General features: G+C 49.0%; 1 protein-coding gene across 1 annotated transcript in view; it reads right to left on the bottom strand.

The window, feature by feature from the left end:
* Positions 1–21,238, bottom strand: part of LOC115311742 (twitchin) — a 224,392-nt gene that overhangs the window by 87,574 nt on the left and 115,580 nt on the right. The window contains exons 47-60 of the mRNA XM_042289324.1: positions 20,374–20,498; positions 19,598–19,754; positions 18,732–19,037; positions 17,691–17,993; positions 16,388–16,669; positions 15,230–15,535; positions 14,103–14,405; positions 12,041–12,325; positions 9,170–9,469; positions 8,278–8,580; positions 7,488–7,769; positions 4,823–5,122; positions 3,653–3,955; positions 2,445–2,726 (exon numbers count right to left, since the gene is read on the bottom strand). Coding sequence (XP_042145258.1) covers positions 2,445–2,726; positions 3,653–3,955; positions 4,823–5,122; positions 7,488–7,769; positions 8,278–8,580; positions 9,170–9,469; positions 12,041–12,325; positions 14,103–14,405; positions 15,230–15,535; positions 16,388–16,669; positions 17,691–17,993; positions 18,732–19,037; positions 19,598–19,754; positions 20,374–20,498 — 3,837 coding nt within the window. The remainder of the gene's footprint in view (positions 1–2,444; positions 2,727–3,652; positions 3,956–4,822; positions 5,123–7,487; positions 7,770–8,277; positions 8,581–9,169; positions 9,470–12,040; positions 12,326–14,102; positions 14,406–15,229; positions 15,536–16,387; positions 16,670–17,690; positions 17,994–18,731; positions 19,038–19,597; positions 19,755–20,373; positions 20,499–21,238) is intronic.

Raw genomic sequence — 21,238 nt, 5'->3', positions numbered from 1 at the left:
AAAAAAACGGCTATTCTGCTGCGTAATCGCAAGGCAAAAAACGAATTATTTGCCGATCTGCAGCCGCCAGTGGCGGCTACGGGAACTAAAATGACGGCGTCTCTGGGGGATACGCGGAAGTCACCAAACCCCGTCCCCCTCCGCTGCTACACTCGCTGTCAGCCCCATAGAGAACCGTCCTTTGTGTCCATCGCTCGCCGCGACCTTCGACGAGGCTAATCCTTTGAAAGTCCACAATCGCGGAGGAAGCGGCTGGGGTCTCTGAAGAGAGGGCCCAAGGGGAAACCACGTGAACCCCCAGAGACGTCACTCGAAAGTCGGCGTGGAGAGTTGAGAGGCATTTCGACCTTCGATTTGTTTCATTTTTTTAAATAAGAACTAGCACTCGCAAGAAAATGCGGCTTTCGGTTTTTCGTTCCATAGGTGACGCAGATTAACTTCCGCACTTAACTGGCCAAAGTCTGAAAATCGTTGCACTGCCCCTTTAAAATGCGCAGACTACACACACGCGTGCACTGGTTCCGGCGAGCAGCAGGCAACGTGAGGTTTGTTCCTCACGTTGTTCCTCACGTCATATCGCGTGCGTGGCACGCGATATGACATCCCATGATGCCGTGATGACACGTGCCTGATGCGACGTCACGTCACACCCTGACTTGACCCAACGTTACTAGATTCGATAATGTTGCCAACACCGTGAGTTGACGCGACGCCAAGATTTCAAGTCGTGACGTCCCCCGGCGTGCCACGGATGTAATGGACAAACAGAAAATTTTAGCTCATATCTATGCGGAGCGCAAGCTTGTCTGCTTCTTGCACAGGGGTTGCGATGATGTCAGAACGCCGAGCTCTTATTGGCCGATTGAAAAAAAGGGTGGGTAGATCTCGAGGCATCTAGCATTGAGGTCTACCCGCTATCCTTTCAATCCAAACCAATCAGAACTCGGCGTCGCCTGACGTCATTGCCACTGCTGCGCAAGAAGCAGACGACTTGCTCTCCGCATTAGACTGCAATTACGCATTTTTATTACAAACAAGCAGTATATTCAGCACTTGAATATTGAATTGATGCAGCACTGCTGGTCAAGACGCTCTGTTACATATGCAATGCAGTTAAATGAAGCGCAATATTGGAAAAATTTAATTAAGCTCGACATGATGCAAAAGTTTGATGTGTAACACCTATACCATACCCGTTTGGAAACATGTTAAAACCTTTTATCCCAACTTTTTTCGTATGACACATGTAGCTTACACCAGAACAGAAAGAGTGGTTATCTAGCAATGCCGTGGTTCAAAGTCAATCACAAGATTAAAATCTGGGTACACCGAATGTCGAGCTTCTTGCGACGACTTTGCAAGACGCTCGTCCGTACATTTCCCACAAATGTTGCAAGCCCAACCTGAGTTACTTTACATTTGGGCAATTCTAAGTGCTTTCTTTTTGTTCAAGCGGTCATGTTTTATTTATTTTTTTCTTTCAATCCTTTGCCTTACAAGTTTAGAAAAGAGCTCAAAATTGCTTTGATTCTAAATTTTCAGAGTTTTACGGGCCAAACCGAACAAGGTCATCGGCTTGTCCCTGCGGAGGACTGAGGATTAATTTCGACCACCCGGGGATCTTTTGGGGACCTGGGGACCACCTGGGTATACACCGAGTTTGCAGGCACCAGATACTTACATTCACGGCACTCTTCAACAGATATAGTTTAACGCCTACCATGTGTACACTTGGTAGTTGTTCCTAGAACAAAGCAATACAACCGCTAATCTGGCTGATAAACCTGGCGATCTTCCAGGGCCTTCCATACTCTCAAGCTCCTCTCCCTCAGTGAGCACAGGTGGCCGAGCTCCTCCTCACCTACCCCTCTGGCCACATGACCTCTCCGTTAACCAATAAGCATCGAACACCTCACTCCTCCTCTCCCACCCGTCAATCAATCAGCGTTGAGCTTTACGGCCACGCTTTTATCTGGGCTTCAGGAAATGTTGAACAGCTTACCAAAGCGCTAATAGCACCTCAACTCACGGCGATGTGTTGTGACATGCTCAAAAGACACTCGCTTAATAATCTAAATGGTCTGGGTTCGATTCCCGACTGGCACAAACACTCTTTTACCAGCATCGAACACCTCGCTCCTCCTCTCCCACCCGTCAATCAATCAGCGTTGAGCTTTACGGGAATGCTTTTATCTGGGCTTCAGGAAATGTTGAACAGCTTACCAAAGCGTTAATAGCACCTCAACTCACGGCGATGTGTCGTGACATGCTCAAAAGACACTCGCTTAATAATCTAAATGGTCTGGGTTTGATTCCCGCCTGGCACAAACACTCTTTCACCGCGATTCCAATCAGTGTCGAGCCTTGCAGTCAGGCTTTTATCCAGGCTTCACGAAATGCCGAACACCTAGCCAAACAATGTTTCACATCAAAAAGACACTTACCGAGCACGGTGAGCTTAACGGTGGCCTCGTCTTTACCCGAGCTGTTCTCGGCAACGAGCCGGTACTCCCCGGTGTCCTTGCGTTCGGCGTTGTGAATGACGAGCTTGGTGCGGTACGGTTCCTTGTCGACGGTGTACCGCCCGCCGTCCTTGATCTCTGTTTTCTCCAAGAACCAGGTGGTCTTCGGCGGTGGTTCACCAATCACCTTGGCGTCGTACTTGACGCCCTGGCCGGCATGGATGGTGATGTCCTTCAGCGTCGAGCGATCGATTTTTGGTGCCACTGTAGCGGACGTCAGAAAAATAAAAGAAGGAATCGTTGCTAAACTTAACAACAATTATAAACACTGAACTATGAAGTGCAATAAATACTATATCACTGAATGCTGCGTCGTTACACCAACAAGCATATTTATAAGACTGTAAGTGTGTGACGATAAGAAAGCAAATCACACAACACCAGTGTTGTCATACTATGGCAGACCGGCTTAACACCGACTGCCTAAACAATTAGCATCTAATTAGTTTTTCCTTTAAAAGGTAGAATTGCATATCATCCCCTGGCCATCCTCCAGACTAGTTTTATCTGTGTACAGCAGACTGTTGAAAAGAATAGAACATCTTAGTAGCAAAGAAATGAATAGAGTCAAGTATGTAAATTTGTTATACCGAAATAGGTGTTTCGAATGCTGATATGAATTTCACAAATGTACTAAAATATATATATTTTCTTATTTTACTTTACTATACCGCAGAATACCGCGCATCCACCCATTTCACATTAAGCGCTTATATCCAAATTTCTAAGATGTGAAAGAATATGCACAGTACATTTATAGGTAAAATTGGTGATTGGACAAGCGCCCATCCCCCATTGTTTCGCGATTATCTCTAAATTTTGAGTGGGCGCTTGCCCGGTATTTTACGGTAGTTAGCTTTTAATACACTGATGCTACACAATTTTATTTCCAAGAGGCACTTGAAATTATTTTTGTTCTGTTTTAGAACAATGACAATCTGTGTTCCTTCTCAATTTTACTGCGGGCTACAGTAAATAACTTTTACCATCCGCAATACTGTTCTCAAAGTTCACTTCTGCATCCACTTTCGTGAGACCTTTTGTATCTAGCGTTTTCGTGCTCGCCGCCAGAGTACACGTGGCACCTACAAAGGTTGAAACGGGCGGACATGGGTGGAGAAGAGACTCACAAAAGCGTGGCTTGGCAATGACAACTTCGCTCGCGTCGCTGGGGTTGCCGGGGCCGGCCTTGTTGACCGCCCGCACCCGGAACTGGTACTCCATGCCCTCGATGAGGTCGGGCACACGGGCCTCGCACTTGTCCCCGATGATCTCGGTGGCCTTCTGCCACTTGGTACTGAACTTGTCCTTCTTCTCCACAATGTAGCTCGTGATGGGGGCCCCGCCGTCCTCCGAGGGCGCCTGCCAGCTCAGGTCCACGTGGTGCTTGTCCCAGTCCTTGGCCGTCGGCTTGCCGGGCTTGCCCGGCTCGTCTGCGCGCCACAACCGGGTGTGATTATTCCGCCCTGCTTGTCAACACTGTAGGAGATAATTTCTGTACAAACGATCTGCACCGTCATATGCAGGCGATGATGGTCACTACGCGCTGAGCACGTCTAGTTTCATCGCATTGGCCCCTGACTTGGACAATCCCCGACGTCTGCATACTCTGCCTTTGCCGCCGCTGCTGGACGGCAGATTGAACAGTCGTGCACCCAGAAGTTTATCAAACACAGGCTACTCGGTTGTTTCTGACACAAAGTTTGGCCGGAGCTCGCGTTCAGTCGGTGAAACACTGAACGAGCACAAGTCCCCAGCCGAGAGTTGACGCAGAGTCGCTGGGAAGGTGTGAACGGCAGGAAGAAGCTTCAGTTGTCCCGCCTCCAGTGTGAGCTTCCCACCTTCGACAATGCCTCAGCGTTATGTGCTCTTCGAGTATGTGCACGCGGTCAAAGTGTGGCGTGAGGCACGAAGCACGTGCCGGAGACTGGACGTTTGAAACACGTGCCCCATCGTTTTCGCTCTGCCGACAACTATAGCTCATAGAAAAGTGCTCATGCGCGACTAATTTCTAAAATAATGCCTCTGAAACCAACAAACTTGACTTTGAACTCGAACACGGGTAGCAGCGCGTAACAACACTGCGGCGGACAAAATCGGGTGACCAAAAATGCGCTACAGTCACTGCGTTCAATTTACTCGCCGTATTTGGTTTACGAGTGCAGCCAACACACAACCGAAAGCACACCGCCCCGCACTTTTCTGCACCGGTGCAAGCTGGTGCAGGTAAGTCGAAGGAGCCTAGCATCTACTGTCGGCGGGTGACCTCACGGCGTCCCGACAGCACAGGCCTCTCTCACCGAAGGGGTTCTTTGCCAGGGTGCCCTGCTCGGTCTCCAGGGGTTCGGACTCCCCCTCCGGGTTGACTGCCTTGACCCTGAACTTGTACTCCTTGCCCGGCACCAGGCCCTTGACCTCGGCCTCGGGTTCCTTGGTGGTCATGACCGGCACCCACCGGCCGGTGTCCGTGTCCATCTTCTCCACCACGTACTGCTGCACGGGTTCGCCGCCGTCGTCTTCCGGCTTGTCCCACTTGAGCTTGCAGCCTTCCGCCGTGACGTCCGACACGTCCAGCGGCCCCTTGGGCTTGCCCGGCTTGCCTGCATAAAGATGGCCGACGTAAGTTTACCCCCCCAAAAATTGTAGAGCCCTTCCACTTCATGTGAAGATGGAGGAACAGCGAAACTGTTATTTTTACGACTTCTAGGATGATGCCTGGAGGACGTCTAGAATGACCTCTAAGATGACCTCAAGGACAACTTCTAGGACGACCACGAGGACGATGCCTAGAGATGATAACAAGGGATCAGGACCTCACTATCTAATAATGCCAAGGAAGGCTGACTCATGCTGGTTGCCCCCTCTTTTTATTATTCATACTTGCCACGACCAATGGGGAGTTTTCTGTCGACATACGCAGATGCATTTTTTCCCAGATCCTAGCGCATAACAGCTTCGCTGTAAAAATAATTTCATAGCGCTATCGTTTTTCCTGTTATGCACCGATCTATGACAAGGAAGCGATCTTCCCGTGTCGCTTTTGGCCCTCCAAGGAGTTGGGTGTTTATTTATTTAGATGTAATTCAGACCCTTTGGATACATCCCTGCTGGCGAGGCATACGAAAAAGCAAAAAATAATTATCAGGAATACATAACAAATAACACAATTCATCCACCATTAACACTCAAATAAAGATATGCATTAAAAAAAACTTTCAGCCTTTCCACTTTGATGAAGAAGGAAGACCAGCGAAGCTGTACTATGGTGGGACGACCTCAAAAACGACTTCTTGGACGACATCAAGCACAGCTTTTAGGACGACCTCAAGGATGGCTTCTTGGACGACCTCAAGGACGGCTTCTTAGACGACCTCAAGGACGCCGCCCAAAGGAAAGCTCTAAGGCGACCTAAAGACGACTTCTAGGACAACCTCGAGAACGACCTCAAAGACGACGCCTAAAACAACTTCAGAAACAATCTAGAGGACGACGTTTAAGATGACCTCAAGGACGACTTCTCGACCATCTCGAGGACAACGTCTAGGGCGACCTCAAGGACGACTTCTAGGATTACCATTAGGACGACCTCAAGGATGACTTCTGGACGACCTCGAGGACAACCTTAAGGACAACGTCTAGGACGACCTTAAGGACAACTTCTAGGACGACCTCAAGGAGGACATCTAGGATGACGCCTAGAGAAATTCAGCCTTTCCACTCTGGTGAAAACCAGAGTGGAAAGACTGGAAAGGTTGCCGCCATCCATGATCGAGGACGGCAAACCGATTGTTTGGTTGCCGCCGTCGCTCATAGATGGCAGTAGCTGTCCAAAGTTTTGTGTCGACATTTGTTTGGTACCGGACACAATCTTGGGGAACCTACACATGCAAAGGAAAAAGACTTTTTTTTTAAAGAGGCTAGGTAGAAAAAGAATATTATAAAACGAATTTACAACGAAGAAAGAAAAAATTTAGAGCTATATTTACGGCGCAAAATGAGTTTGTAGTTGGTGCCCGCGAGAGCCGCTGCTGGTCACATGGTAGGCTTGTGTGCCGCCGCGCTGCGTCGCCGCTGCCGCAAAGTCACGCCGCCGCCGCACGCAGAGTGTTGTGCGACACCGCTTCAACGCGTTTCTCCACGCCGCCGTTGCTGCCGCCGCACAAGCTGGTCTGCTTCGGGGCGCTGCCGCCGTCATCTGACCGGCGCACAGGTCTATCACGTCTGCTTGCGCTTTTAAAGGAGTTTCCTTTGGGCTCTAAAAGTTACTTATTAATCTTAGTTTTTTGTTATACTTCAAACAAAGATGAATAAGTTACTTTTGCAGGCCAAAGGAAGGTTCCGAAAGAGTGCAAGCACCACGTGACAAATAAGAGCCAGTCACATGATAAGTAAGGGCCACTTTTCCGCGGCGCTTGCGGGCACCAACTACAAATTCGTATAGCGCCGTAGATATAGCTCTCAAAATTTTGTCTCTTCGTTGCAAAATCATTTTATGACATCCTTTTTCCATCTAAGCTCTTTAAAAAAAAATGTTTTTTCCTTTGCATGACCTTTAAGAGCTCCACTGTAAAAAAGTGGTTATGATACCCCAAAATACTTGAAGGCAATGCGCCAAAGATGCACTACTAAAGAGGACAACAAGACTGTGCAACCACTCCTTTCAATATGAAGACTCCTGCAAGATTTAATAAAGGGGCAGTATTTAAAAAGACGTGGAAACGTAAAACAAAAAAGTCTATAAAAAAAAAAAGAAGTTACTTCTTTTTAAAAACAATGTTTTGAATCCTCGGCATCCTTGCGATCATTGTTTAAATAGTTCTGTCAAAAACAGTTCATATGTTGTGAACCGTCTCATCAAAATACAAGTCGTCAGCAAGCATGCACTCACATCAGTCTGGACAGTGAACCTTCTCTTTCCCCAAGTCCATATTGCCCTTAATTTAAATGCAGGGACGCCATACTTACTGAGAACTTTGAGCTGAACAGAGGCTTCGTCGGTGCCGTGCATGTTCTTGGCGGTGATTGTGTAGGTACCGGTGTGTGCACGTTTGGCACCAGTGAGGATGAACAGCGTGTGGTAGTCCTCGATGTCCAGCTTGATCTTGTCCGTCCCCTTGAGGGGCTGACCATTAAAGGACCACTCGATGGTCGGGGCGGGCTCTCCCTTGACATCGATGTCAAACTTGATGGCTTGGCCGCTCTTGATCGTCGTGTCCTTGAGGTTGGTGCGGTCGATTTTGGGTGCCACTGCGGGAATGTGGGGGACGGGTTTGAAATTCATCCATCGGCTTATTATCAATCTCCCGGTAGTACCATCTCAATTATGAGGTCACAGGCGGCAGATGTTAACCCGAATGTCAAATGTCAGGAACTCCAGAAATTTCAGGAAGAAAGCAGGTGCACTAGACCAAACTGATCCTTTAGCATTGTTTAGTTTTAGTTCTTGACTGTCCATGGCAAATACTGTGCTTTCCTAAAACAATCTAGATGTCTGTTAAACGGTTCACCATTAAAACTGATATAGAAAGCAAATTGCGAAAACCATGCTAGGAACCATGATAGAAAGTTTCGGGCATTCCACAGGGGACCTGCAAGCCAGAAGCTCCAAACCCAAGCAAACAGTTCTTTGCTGGTCTAAACAGTCAGCAGAATCACCCAAAAATTTCTATTTTCCAAAGGACTTTGCAATGCTTTAAACATTGAGAACAGTCGATAAAAGCATTCTACTTGGAAACCTCGATATCTAAAATCTCACGTTTGCGTGGCTTGGCGACGACGGAGCGTGAGGCATCGCTGGGCTCGCTGGGCCCCTCCTGGTTGATGGCCACCACCCGGAACTCGTACTCCTCGCCCTCCTCCAGGTCGTCCACCGTGCCGGTGGTCTGGGTGCCGGGCACCTCTTTGGCCTTCTGCCACTTGTGGCTGCCCTTCTTCTTCTTCTCGATGGCGTACGCCTTGATCGGGGCGCCCCCGTCGCTCTCCGGAGCGGCCCACTTGAGGTCCACGTGATCGCTGTCCCAGTCCGTGGGCTCGGGACGGCCCGGTTTGCCTGGCTCGTCTGCGGAAGAGCGGAGACGACACAGAGTCAATGGCTCAATCGGCGCTACTGTCAGTGCTGACTCAGCAGAGCAAGCTTGCTCTGACAGGGGTTAGGAGCCCCAATCAGTAATGTCAATATGCAGACAAGTACATTTTCAAGACACGGTAATCTCGTACTCCGGGACTACTCGTCTGCGGCAATTCAGAAGCGAGGAGTGAGTGTGCATGGCACTCATCGGCAAGTGGGATGTGTGCGGATCATTAAAAAAATTGGCACAGATGCCCGTATCTTTGACTTTGTCACCTTAGAAAGTTGTACCCGAGCATAATTGTACTAAAGATGACGTTATGAGAAATAAGACGTCTCGTTTTAAAGTTTACAAATTCTTAAACTGATTGGCATGGTGCGACGGCTAACGACATGGGAACTTTTGCACATATCATGAGGCAGCAATATTTACACAAAGAATGCTAGTTCAGTGCTGGTCCAAATCGAAATCGACAAAGTGAGAATTCCGTCAAGCAAACACAATTTCGACACTTATCAAAGCGCACCAATTACAAACCCCACCCTATTACGAAGCGGGAGGAGAGGAGGAAAGACGCACCAAAGGGATTCTTAGCAAGGGTGCTGGTCTCGGTCTCGAGCTCGTCCGAGTCGCCCTCCTTGTTGACGGCACGCACGCGGAACTTGTACTTCTTGCCCGGCACCAGGTTCTTGACCTCCAGCTTGGGCTCTGTGGACTTGCCGGCGGGCACCCAGCGCCCTGTCTCCTCGTCCATCTTCTCCACCTCGTAGCACTCGATGGGGCAGCCCCCGTCGTCGTCGGGCTTCTTCCAGCTCAGTGAGCAGCCGTCCTTGTGCACGTCCGACACCTCCAGCGGGCCGTTGGGCTTGCCCGGCTTGCCTGAAACCATGTTCACAAAGTCTAGTTAACGGTCGTCCAAGTTTCTTAAAGGGACACTGACAGGGTATTTATGCTCGCCGAGGTTTTTAGTTGTACGTGACATATGAGAGCTCAACTACCCAGAACAGAATTTGCGGCTCAAAATTCGGTTTCTTTCCGCCCGAAAACCGCCGATCAAGAACTGGCCGGTTCGAGTCTCGCTCACTCTCTTTTCCGCGGTCACGGGCCGTTTTCTAAGGTATCGATGCGACCACCAAATTTAATCGAAGTCGTGGGTCACTGAAAGCACACACTTAATATTAAAAATAGAAAAAAATATAAAACCCATTTTTTGTGGCTTCTAAAAAGCTGCAAATACGTTGATTGAAAAAAAGTTCCACGGACAACCGGAAGCATTCTGTGCGTGCGTCGTTTCGCGTATCGTGGGACTCGCAGGGACGGCGATGGCAGCGGACGACGGGCGTGGGACCTCTATTTCAGAACTGTCGTTCGCGGTACCGGCGAATTTTGTCTGCCTTTAAAAGAGAAATTTGGGACTGGTCAAAAGAATTGGTATTCATCCCGTACGACACGCCCGACCGCCAAGCCGATTTGCACGAAGACGTCGCCGAGCCGTCGCTCCCTTCTTGTGGCTGAAGACATCGCTCGCGCAAACGTCAAGCGCGACGTGTCTACTTCGAGTGGAATATGTACGCGTACGATTTCTTTACTAGGTGAGAATGTCGCCAATGCGTGGTGCATCCCGACTTCGACCCGGGAGTGCTTTTGCGAGAGGAAAATCGGCAGCAAACTTTCCAACTTACAGTTTATCGGCTGAATTATTACTAAGGAAAAAAATACCCCACTTACGTTATGCCCCAGTAGCTCAGTGGGAAAGACGTCCCCTTCACACCCGGTAGAGCCGGGTTCGATCCCCCGTGAAACTTTTTTTTTTTTTTTTTTTCTAAATATTTTTTGATGTCTACATTTCTTTTTTTTTACAATTATTACTGAAGAAAAAAAAAAAAGAAGAAACAAATGTTGTGGACGACACGTCGCTGAATTAGATGGTATGGGATATCCTTTTTGACACCTGCGAACTCAATGTAATCACTTTCCACAAAATGCAAGGTGCATATAAATCAGGTAGCGTCCGCTTTCCGAGATGCCCGTAAATGGTCTACAGGAATTGCAGCCAGCCATTGGTTCCGATCCCGTTGATCTTTCGGAAACTCTGTCGCACAATGCCACTTCTGTTTCGGACGCGGGACATGTGAGCCAGCTCTTCACGCAACATCTTGGGTGTATTCTTTTCGGAGCCGATCAAAATTCACCACGGGCACTCACTACTCATCTCCAACTCCTCAATGTACAAAACAACTCATCTTGGAGTAGAGAACAACGAGCGGAACATACATAACTGCAAAAGAATCTCACGGCGAGCAGTTCACTTCCCATACGCCGCATGTCGTCTGCTACCGGGAAGGAGAAAAAAAAAAACAAAAAAAACACACGGTCGGGTGTAGCCACGTGACTTCCGCCACTCACTCTCTTCTCTCCACTTCTCCGACCTCCGTCGGGTTTCGGTTTCGGTTTCGAGCAGTTGCGTCTTTTGGTTTTATTAAAAAAATACGCTACTCTGTTGCAAAATATTAATTGGGTAGTCCTCCGACACCATAATGAAGCGCCTGGCAAAAAATTAAAAAAAAATTTTGGGGGGTGTCAGTGTCCCGCTTAGCCCCTTCAGAGCCCCTAAGAACTAAGGTCCTTAAGCAAAACATGACAGGTCTGAAATCGGATCTTCAGAATCAAAAACCTCGCACCAGCCTGGAAGTATTCGACAGAAAGTTATTTAAATCTCCTAACTGAAGCTGAGCAGAGTAAGGCAAGGCGACGAGGCAAGGAAACAAGTACAACGATAAAAAAAAAATGGAAGAAGCTACAGTGCCAAAGTCAAGAGAAAGACAATGCAAAGGAATGTCATTGCACTAAAAGTATGGTGTTTAGAATGCATCGTCAACTGGTGCGTTTAGCACCTTACGCCGCCCAGGATTCAAAGCGGTCTTGACGTGGCAACAAATTACATCGCAGAAGCCGGTGCGCCAAGCTGCCGGATGTTGCGACCCTGGCAGTCAATTGCAGGAGTTCTGGCAAAAACGACGAGCAAATGCAAGTGTCGCCGTCATCAATGCAATGCTGGAGAGAAACCTACAGCAGAATGGTCGTCTGCCATGTCCCTCTGCTGCTGTGGCACTACCAGGATCAGGTAGGCAAAAGCACGACACAACATCGTTGAGAAAAAATCGAGAGACCAGATTTTGATATGCGGTGAACACACCAGGTCAAGACGCGTTCCAGGAACCATACTAGCGATAGTGACCAGTTCAAAAGATGCCTTTGGAACACACTGCAATCTGCATATGACGATGTCTGCATATAACATTCAGTTTCTAGAGTTTCTAGACTAGACACGAGCAGTTTCTAGTCCAGATACAACGGTAACAGGTTGTAACGACTGAATTTTTGGGTTTTCTCGTTCTCGTTATAGGTGAACTGCACCGTAGACGTTTGCCAAAGAAAAAGCGTTCTCACCGAGGACGTTGATCTCCACTTCCGCCTCGTCCGTGCCGGAGTCGTTGGTGGCCTTGATCTTGTAGACCCCGCTCTCCTTGCGCGTGGCCCTCATGATGTAGAACTTGGTGTTGTAGTCGATGTTGTCGACGCGGTAGTTGTCATCCGACTGCAACTCGCCCTTGCCCACGAGCTCCCAGGTGACCTTCGGAGGAGGCTCTCCGATCACGTTGACGTCGAAGTTCACCGCCTGGCCCACCTTGACAGTCAGGTTGCGCAGGTTGGTGCGGTCAATGTGCGGTTTCACTGTCCACGGGAGAAAAGAGCAGAAGGTGACCCAATCAACGTCTTCGACTTTGAGCCACGTGGAAAAGCATGAGTGTCCAAAACGGGAATGGGATCCAGGCATTGGAGCGTTGTTGGGCGAAGTGTGTGGACCTCAAAGGAGACATGTCAAAAAGTACCGCAAGTTCATTCACCTCTGTCGCCTTTTTCTGGGTCAGACCGAGAACTTTAGGGACGCGCCCATCGTACTTATAAATAAATAAATTATGTGCCATAATTTGAGGCGAGGGTGACCTATAGAAATAAAGCAGGAGATAGAGGGGGGTGTTTAAGTTATTACTGAGTTTTCGAGCATAAGGAGCAGATTGTGCCTGTTCGCATCCGTCAATGTTTTTACGGGAATGTGACAGCTCCTATGACCTGCTCACTTACAGCTAGGCAGCGAGTTAAGCTAGTCTCGACACTTTGCTAAGAGAACATGCTCCTTTTGGCCAACTTTCAGTAACTTTCGTAACTTCTATGAATGAATTTTTGTAGCAGTTCGTGTGGCTTGTTAAGGACGAATCATCCTCAAAACGTGGTCATAGTGGAAATGATGAGGTTACACATTATTTTCTTTGGCAAAAAAAAAAAAAAAAGACTTGTAATACATCTTACTCTAAATTTAATTAATTACATCCATACACTATCTCAGGCGTAAGCCTCACAGCTATACTCAGAAAACATTATACAGGCTCAATTAAGCTGACAAAGACAGGAGAGCACGAAATGCGTCCCACACAAACCACACTTTGTGTGTCGTTTGTGCTACATTGTTTTTCCTGTTTATTATCTATTCTATTTATTTTTCATCTCTTTTTCTTATTTTATTATAATTTTATTTCTTAATTTGCACTATTTATATTTTTGTTTTATTCATTTATTGTTTTTACCTTTTATATTTTTATGTATTTTCTTCGTTTTATTTCTTTAATAATTTCATTTATTATTTTATTTTAGTATTTTCGTCCAATACCTTCCACTCTCAACGGCACGTTTGCATTCAAATAAAATCATTTACCCCTTCAGAGTAGCTGTGCTAGCAGCTCGGTGGCTATGGCATTGACTGCCACCGCACCAACCCAGCTTCGAGCACCGCCGGGGCTCGAACTTTATACACATTATCACAGTGTGTCGTTCCTAATACACATTATCAGAATGTGCACGGTCGTTACGACCTTCGTTCACGACAATTTTCTTGTAGGAAACGCCCCATAAAACACTTCCTGCACTAGAAACTCCTTCTAAACGCTGTCCCACACATAGAACGCGCCGCTAAACGAACACCGGGAACAGGGCCGACGCGGCAGCGCTGACCCGAACATCACTTAGGATTCAAGCAACACCGAACCTATTCTGTATCACTGACGCAGCGCCATGTCGGCACCGCATCAGCAAGGTCGGCACTATTTTCAGCACCGACAAACGGCACCGTGGTGCACGTGTGGAATGGCCTCAAGCCTCGACTTTGCACTACCATTTTGAACCTATAGTCACTGACAAGACGAGAATGCGGGGCATCTCTTTCGGATGACCGGCCTCCTAGACGCGCTTGGTGACTTCTGCCATGATATGGCTGCCCGCGCAAGCTCGTGCCAGAGGCGGGTAAACTGAAAAGACCTCCCTGCCATTTCCATTTTGTGAGTGATGACAGTAGCACCTAGCCCATTTAGAATGTTGCAAGACCAAAGAGCTTCCTTCCTCTATTAGGAATTAAGACGGCGATATAAAGAGTCGGGCGTGTCGAGTTCACACTCACAGTGTTTGGGCTTCATCAGATGCGGCGCAGTGGCGTCGCTGGGCTCGCCGGGCCCCGCCTTGTTGACGGCCCGCACGCGGAACTCGTACTTGTCGCCTTCCTGCAGCTTGTCCACTTTTCCTTCGGGGACGTTGCCGTGCACCTCCGCGGCCGGCACCCAGTTGTGGCTGTACTTGTCCTTCTTCTCAATGACGTAGCCCGTGATGGGGGCGCCGCCGTCCTTGATCGGGGGGTCCCACTTGAGGACCACGAAGTCCCGGTCGTAGTCCTTTATCTCGGGCGTGCCTGGCGCACCTGGCTCGTCTGCAATGAGGATCCGACGTTCGTGTCACGAAACGTCGTCACGTGGCTAACAACAAAAAACTATGCGAGCTTAATCGGGCCGACAAATAACTGGGAGCGTAGAATGTGTCCAGAGCAAACCGTGTGTAACGTGATATCACAATATTGCGTGACGTCATGGTGCACTTGCTGTCGTAGTGTTGCGTGACATCGGGGTCCCTAATCTCCGAGGCGGGACCGAGGGATCGGGACGTCGCCACCTGCTGCCATTGCCCAACTTCATTATTGGTCCCGCCTCATAGATTAGGGCCCCGGGGTGTCATGCAACATCAGTTGCATGACATATGTCATTACGTCTTGTGACACGTCAAAGTGTAGTACAATGTCATAGTGACACGTGACGTCGTCTTGAGAGAATGACCAAGAATGAGAAAGGCAGAAGGGGGGAAAGAGAAATTAGACAAAAGGTTAGGTGTGCTTGTTTTGCCACGCCTAGTTGAGCCGCTTGTCAATAGATTTTCCTTATAGCACGCGCGATGTGGGTGGTTTCTTCCAAGAGGAAGCTAAACCTCACTATGCACTAACCTTGCGGGTAATATTTTTTTCTGCTTCTTCAAGTCTATTAAAGGATCACCAGCAATCTGGCCCTCCCAGAACCACAGATGTCTGCCTTTATGCCAGTGTTTGAAGTATGCTTGTAGTCCCCTATTTTCTTCCTCCTTGTCGTTTAACTGCCCGATACCCCTTCCCCAGGGCATGTAGGGTCACCCCTACGAAAAGACGGCAGACCTCTTCCCTTACGTCTATTAGGTGAACTCTACACCGATGTAACCTCCACCGCTCACCGTAAGGGTTCTTGGCGAGAGTGGAACGCTCCGTCTCCAGGGGCTCTGACTCGCCCTCGTTGTTGATGGCCTTGACCCGGAACTGGTACTTCTTGCCGGGCTCCAGGCCCCCCACGTCCAGCTCGGTGGCGTCCTTGTCCGCCTTCCCGCAGGGAACCCAGCGTCCCGTGGCCGTGTCCATCTTTTCCACCTGGTAGCCCTCGATCGGGGTTCCCCCGTCGTCCTTGGGCTTGTTCCACGACAGCTTGCAGCCCTTGGCGTCCACGTCGCTCACCTCCAGGGGGCCCTCCGGCTTGGAGGGCTTGTCTGTGCGCGAGGCATGTACGGTGAGTTGGTTAGTGTTAGACCAATTAAGTTGTGGAAGTCCCGCCAGAGGGCGGTACCCCTTCTACCTCTCAAGCCCGCCGTTTGAAGCGCCATGTAGAGGCTGCATTTTAAAACCGTATTCTTTACAGATTCTGAGACGCTATGGCAAAGCACTACCAAGTACTACAGTGCAAGTGCAAACCACAGCAGACGCAACGCGCCAACATGATTTGAAAACTCGGTTGTGGATTTCCAGTGGAGGGGAAGGGGCACCCGTCGTTTGAAGCACCATCTAGAGGTTGCATTTCAAAACTGCATTCTTCGAAGACACTACGACGAAGCACCATCTAGACACTGCGTGTCAAGACCTGTGTAACTGTAGCTACCGTAGCAGCCATCCCCCCAAGCAACGGTGGTGCGTCAAACGACAAGAGACACACCTCGAGGGGAGAGGGGTGCACTGCTCATGAAAGTGGAGTTGATGGGCAGTTTCGTAACCGAGTTAAGGAACGCTGGTTAATACTAAACAGTGAATTCAGTGTCAACTGAACCGACATTCAGTCAACACCGAAACGTGCGGGACGTTTCCCGTAAAACTTTTTCTTCATCAAGTATGTTGCAAGAAACCTGTGATGGATGCAAGGGAGACTAAATCGGGGCAATTGTGCCTTTAGGAGGTCTATTTCTGTTGTGCCTGCTAAATATTACGAAGTACCATATTACGGTACTTGCGATCAACCATCGATCGGGAAAAGGGGAAGTTCCACGTTTTCCACCCCCAACCGCAGGCGTCGGCCTTCGAGAACCAGCTACACGGTCGTCGCCGAGACGCGGAAAGGGAGGCGCCCTTACCGAGGACCAGGATATCGATGGTCTCCTCGTCCTTGCCGGAGGAGTTCTCCGCCTTGATGGTGTACTTCCCGGAGTGCTTGCGGGTCACACTGCCAATGACCAGGAAGCTCTTGTAGTCCTCCTCGTCCACCTTGACTGCAGGTGACTTCTCCAGCTCCTTGCCTTGGAAGAACCACGTCAGTTTCGGGGGCGGCTCGCCGATTGCCTCCACGTTGACCTTGGCCACGTGGCCAGCACGGACCGTGATGTTCTGCAAGTTGTCCCTGATGATCTTGGGAGCCACTGCACGGGGAGTCCGTCGGACACGTTAATGCCGGGACTCGAGACGTCACGGCTACATGGGAGTTTGTGTCTGCCGCTATTGTCGGTGTGTCCGTTATGCATAATGAGGGTAAAGTGCTGGATTATCTACGTCATCTACCAGAGGACACTCATTAGACATGACTGCTGCGTTCAGCTAGGACTTGAGTCCAGTCAGCGAAAACACAAGTTGCAGACAAACCTCGACGCAGCATTCGTGTCCAATTTGCGCTTTGCGCTGACTTTCGGTGGATGACATAGACAATCCGGCATTATGAACGTCTAGTAAGAGGCGAAGGTTTGCAATTGGAATTCCCGAGACTGAGGAAATTCATTAAAGGAACGACGAATGTTGGTGACCCAGATGCAGACAGGGCATTTACCAACCTAATTAGTACCATACTGGTGCTAGACTGGTACCATATTACGTAGTTACCCCAAGGGGGGCCAATTTAGCGAGGCATGCGGCATTTCGAATAATCAGGTTTTTAACTAAGTTTTACGCAACGAAGCCCTAAAATACTGAGAAAAAAGATGTAGTTTTGATTAGAAACTCATTGCCCACAACCAACAAACCAGCAAAATTCAGAAACACCTAACTCCTGCGCTTGGCGTTTTCCGGCACCCCCCAAAAAAACGCTCAATATGGTCGCTCCAAGAATTGATTTGCTATCGGCCTGCACCTTTGCCCCATGCGCTTCAAAGGGCCAACAAGCCATTGGATCCAGACTGTATAGACCAACACGCGGCTGTGACGTCATGCCGCTGCAATGGTGCCACTGTCGGCACGGCGTATGCGCTTTAACTCGTGCAAATCTGGTTCCTGCACACGTGCAGTGCCTACACCTGGTGTGAGCAAACACTGGTTTGTCAACACAAAACATTCTTTGGCTAGGTATTCGGCATTTCGCGAAGTACGAAAGTGAAGCCTGGATAAAAGCGTGGCTGCGAGGCTCGACACTGATTGGTTGCCAAACGGGTACGGCTGGAGCGGTAGACTCACGGAAGCGCTCCTTGCACAGGTGCATGCCGGTGGGCTCGCTGTGCTCTCCAGGGCCGGCCTTGTTGACGGCCCGGACCCTGAACTGGTACTGCTGGCCCTTGACCAGACCCTCTACCTTGGCCTCGGGCTTGGAGCTGGTCGTCTCCAGGCAGGGCTCCCAGCCACCGCCCAGCCGATCCTTCTTCTCCACCACGTAGCCCGTGATGGGGGCGCCGCCGTCGTTCTTGGGCGCATCCCACTTGAGGTCCACGTGCTTCTCATCCCAGTCGGCGATCTCGGGCGTGCCGGGCTTGCCCGGTTCGTCTGGTTCGAGGAGCCACAATGTTTGTCGTAAGACATGACGACAAGGTAGAGGATGCGTGCTGGCAACAATGAGCTAGAGCTCAGAAAACCAAAGTGAAGCTTATCTGGTGAGCGTAGGGTTGGGTTAAGACATTCGGAATACTCTCTTTGTGACTTGGGTGTTTCCGGGTGACGGAGGAGTCCAAGTTACGGAAAAGTACCGGTTTTTAGGGAAGTGTTTGAGTTCAAGAAGGGCCAGAAGTGTGCAAGTTCTGTGAGCCTACAAAAGTGCTCCAGTTAGAGTTTTCTGGGTTACCTAAGTGTTTGAGTTATGAGAGTGTCCTGATTGTGAATCCATCCGAGCGACAGAGAAGTCCGAGTTACAGACGTGTCCAAGTTTTTAAGGAGGTGTCTAAGGTATGGAAGTGTTCGAGTTCTGAAAGGGCCAAAAGTGTGCAAGTTCAGCGAGCATACAAGTTACAAAAGCATTCCTGCCATAGAGATTACAGAAAGGAGGGTCACAGAAGCGTGCGGATTTCAGAGCTGTCCGAGTTACAGAGCTCCGAGAGCTACGAAGGTGTCAGGGCTGCAAAGATGACCAAGGCCCAAAAGCTACAGAAGTTCCTGACTCATGATAAAGTGCGAGCTGTGTCTACGTCCGTCAGACGTAAATGCAGCTTGCGTCACAAAAGCTACAGGGGTGTCCAAGTCACAGTGACGTGCAAGCTGCGTCGGACGGCAACAACGATGCCAACCCACCGTAGGGGTTCTTGGCGAGGGTGGGCCTGTCCGACACGAGGGGTTCTGACTCTCCCTCGGGGTTGACGGCCTTGACCCTGAACTGGTACTGCTTGCCCGGGATGAGCCCCGTGACGGGGCACTCCGTCTTGTCCGGGTCCACCCTGGCCACGGGCACCCAGTTGCCCGTCTGCGTGTCCATCTTCTCCACCACGTACGCCTGAATGGGCTTGCCCCCGTCGTCCTCCGGCTTGTTCCACTGCAACTTGCAGCCCTTGTCGTGCACGTCGGAGACCTTCAACGGGCCACCGGGCTTAGACGGGGCACCTGCATAAGGAGATAGAGCTCTGGAGTTTCCGGAAATATACCGAGCCATCAAATGTTGCTGGAGCGCCGAAACTCTCGAGCTTCGTTCTAGATTTGCGTAGTGGCACTGAAATCGGCGTCTTTAATATGGCTGCCCTTTGTAGTCTAACTGAAGTGGAGTAGGCAAATCTGTGGAAAGTATGGTGGTTTCACGGAAACGCAGATGTAACGCGTCACTGACATCTTGCGACATCCCGCGACACTGAGGCACTTGATGTGGCTTCACGCGTCCATTCTGTGTCCTCTTGACTTAACCCAAAGGTTTAAGATACATCAAATTCTTTTATCACCCTTTCTGCATTTGTGCCACAACCATCAGCACGTTTTGCTTCGGCTAGTAGTCTTGTGTCATACCACCGTCGAATGCTTGTCCGTACGCGTGCTTTGGCCCGTGCTAGCGGCGCTCGACGACACAAAAGGATGTCTGCAGCCCGCGACAGACAAACGCCGGAGCACCTGACCTCACACCACCCCCCTTCACAGCTACCAAGGATCTTAAAAAAAATGGATGCCACTCTCACCGAGCACGATGATCTCGACGGTCGCCTCATCCTTGCCGTGTTCGTTTTCGGCAGTGATCGTGTAGAGGCCAGAGTCCTTGCGCTGGGAGTCGGTGATGTTCAGTTTGGTGTTGTAGTCGACGTTGACCACCTCAACGTTATCCTTGGTTTCGACCACCTTGTCAAGAGAACAAAAACATAATCTGTGACAACAATTAGCTCAAGCCTAAATCAATCCCTAGCCTCACTAAGACAAAAGTTATCCAACTGCCCTTGGAGCACCATTTGTGACAGACCTGCTGGTTCTAGCTAATATATAAGAAAAGAACACTGTATGTTTTCATTCGAATAAATAAACTTTTCCATTCCATAAAAACAAAAAAACTCAACAATAAATAAGCTTTTTTTATTAAAAAAAAAAAAAAAACAACTCTTTCACATTTTGTATGGAGTAAACTAAGTCAAAGATAATTGGAAGCATGGCTTCTTCAATACATCTACAATTAAAAATGTTCAGTGAAAATATTTAGCTGGCACATAACCTTAAAAGTACCACCTTAGAAGTTACCTTTCAGGGAAGTGCATTGTCCAAGAGTGATATTGAGCCAAGTGTAAAAGCAACTGCGCCAGTTGGTAACACACAGCATAAATAGACTGCACAAAAGTTTAGAGTAGGACAGAGGAAGAGCTCAATGGGCCAAGCACCAGAAAGGCCAACCCCGTAAGGTTCTTGGCAGGAGGGATTATTTTGCAGTTTATCTAGACGTATGCGTATCGAAAATGTGTGAGGCACTCACCTTGTTCTGCAGCTTCCAGGTGACCTTTGGAGGTGGCTCTCCCCGGATGTTGACATCCAGTTTGATTGGCTTTCCCTTCTTCACCATCAACACATCCAGGTTGGTACGATCGATGTAAGGTTTCACTGTTCAAGCACCAATGGGGACACAACCATCAGCATACCACAATGAACAACAAAAAACAACAACATAAAAAAACAAGGGCCACCAAGGAAGCAGCATCAATGGGAGGTACGAGATTGGGAAGTTACGCTAATTAAAACTGTGTACAATGTTTACGATATGCAACAGACTTGGTGCAAACATGACATCTACGCTTTTCACGGTAGTCTACAGATAGAAAACAAAAATTTATTTCCATATAAGTAATTTCAACACATGTGTCCTGTTTCCTTTCGTCTGCGTCCCTGTATTTTTTCGGCGCTTTTTGTTTGCAACGAACCAACCGGCCCAAATCTCCACTTTATGTGGACATTCCACCACATCAGTATACTATAATACTTTTGACGAGTGCAGTTTTTAAGAAAAACGAAGCAAGCTACGGATCGAGGGGTTTTTCTTAACTGTAGCCGCACCAGTGTAGGACCAGAATTTCGAGAACTTCCGCAAAACCTTTATAGATCACGTAGCGTCAACGGCAAGAAGCCTTCTGCATTCAACATTACTTCACTTTATAGTACTACATTTTAGCATAACATGTCAGAGGGTGGAGGCTTTTGTGAGTAAGCCAGAGAGACAAAGCAAATTATGTCACAGCTCTCCCCAGAGGGCGCCTGTATGATTCATTGTCACCTGCCTTATTGCGTTGCTCGGATTGGATAGGACAGGGCCTGCAGATGCGATAGACCTCCACTACTTCCGTTAT

The sequence above is a fragment of the Ixodes scapularis genome, unplaced genomic scaffold, assembly GCF_016920785.2.
Source record: "Ixodes scapularis isolate PalLabHiFi unplaced genomic scaffold, ASM1692078v2 PGA_scaffold12__126_contigs__length_90152505, whole genome shotgun sequence".
Taxonomy (NCBI): Eukaryota; Metazoa; Arthropoda; class Arachnida; order Ixodida; family Ixodidae; genus Ixodes; species Ixodes scapularis.
Note: the sequence above shows the minus strand (reverse complement) of the source record. Positions and strands in the feature narration are given on the sequence as shown.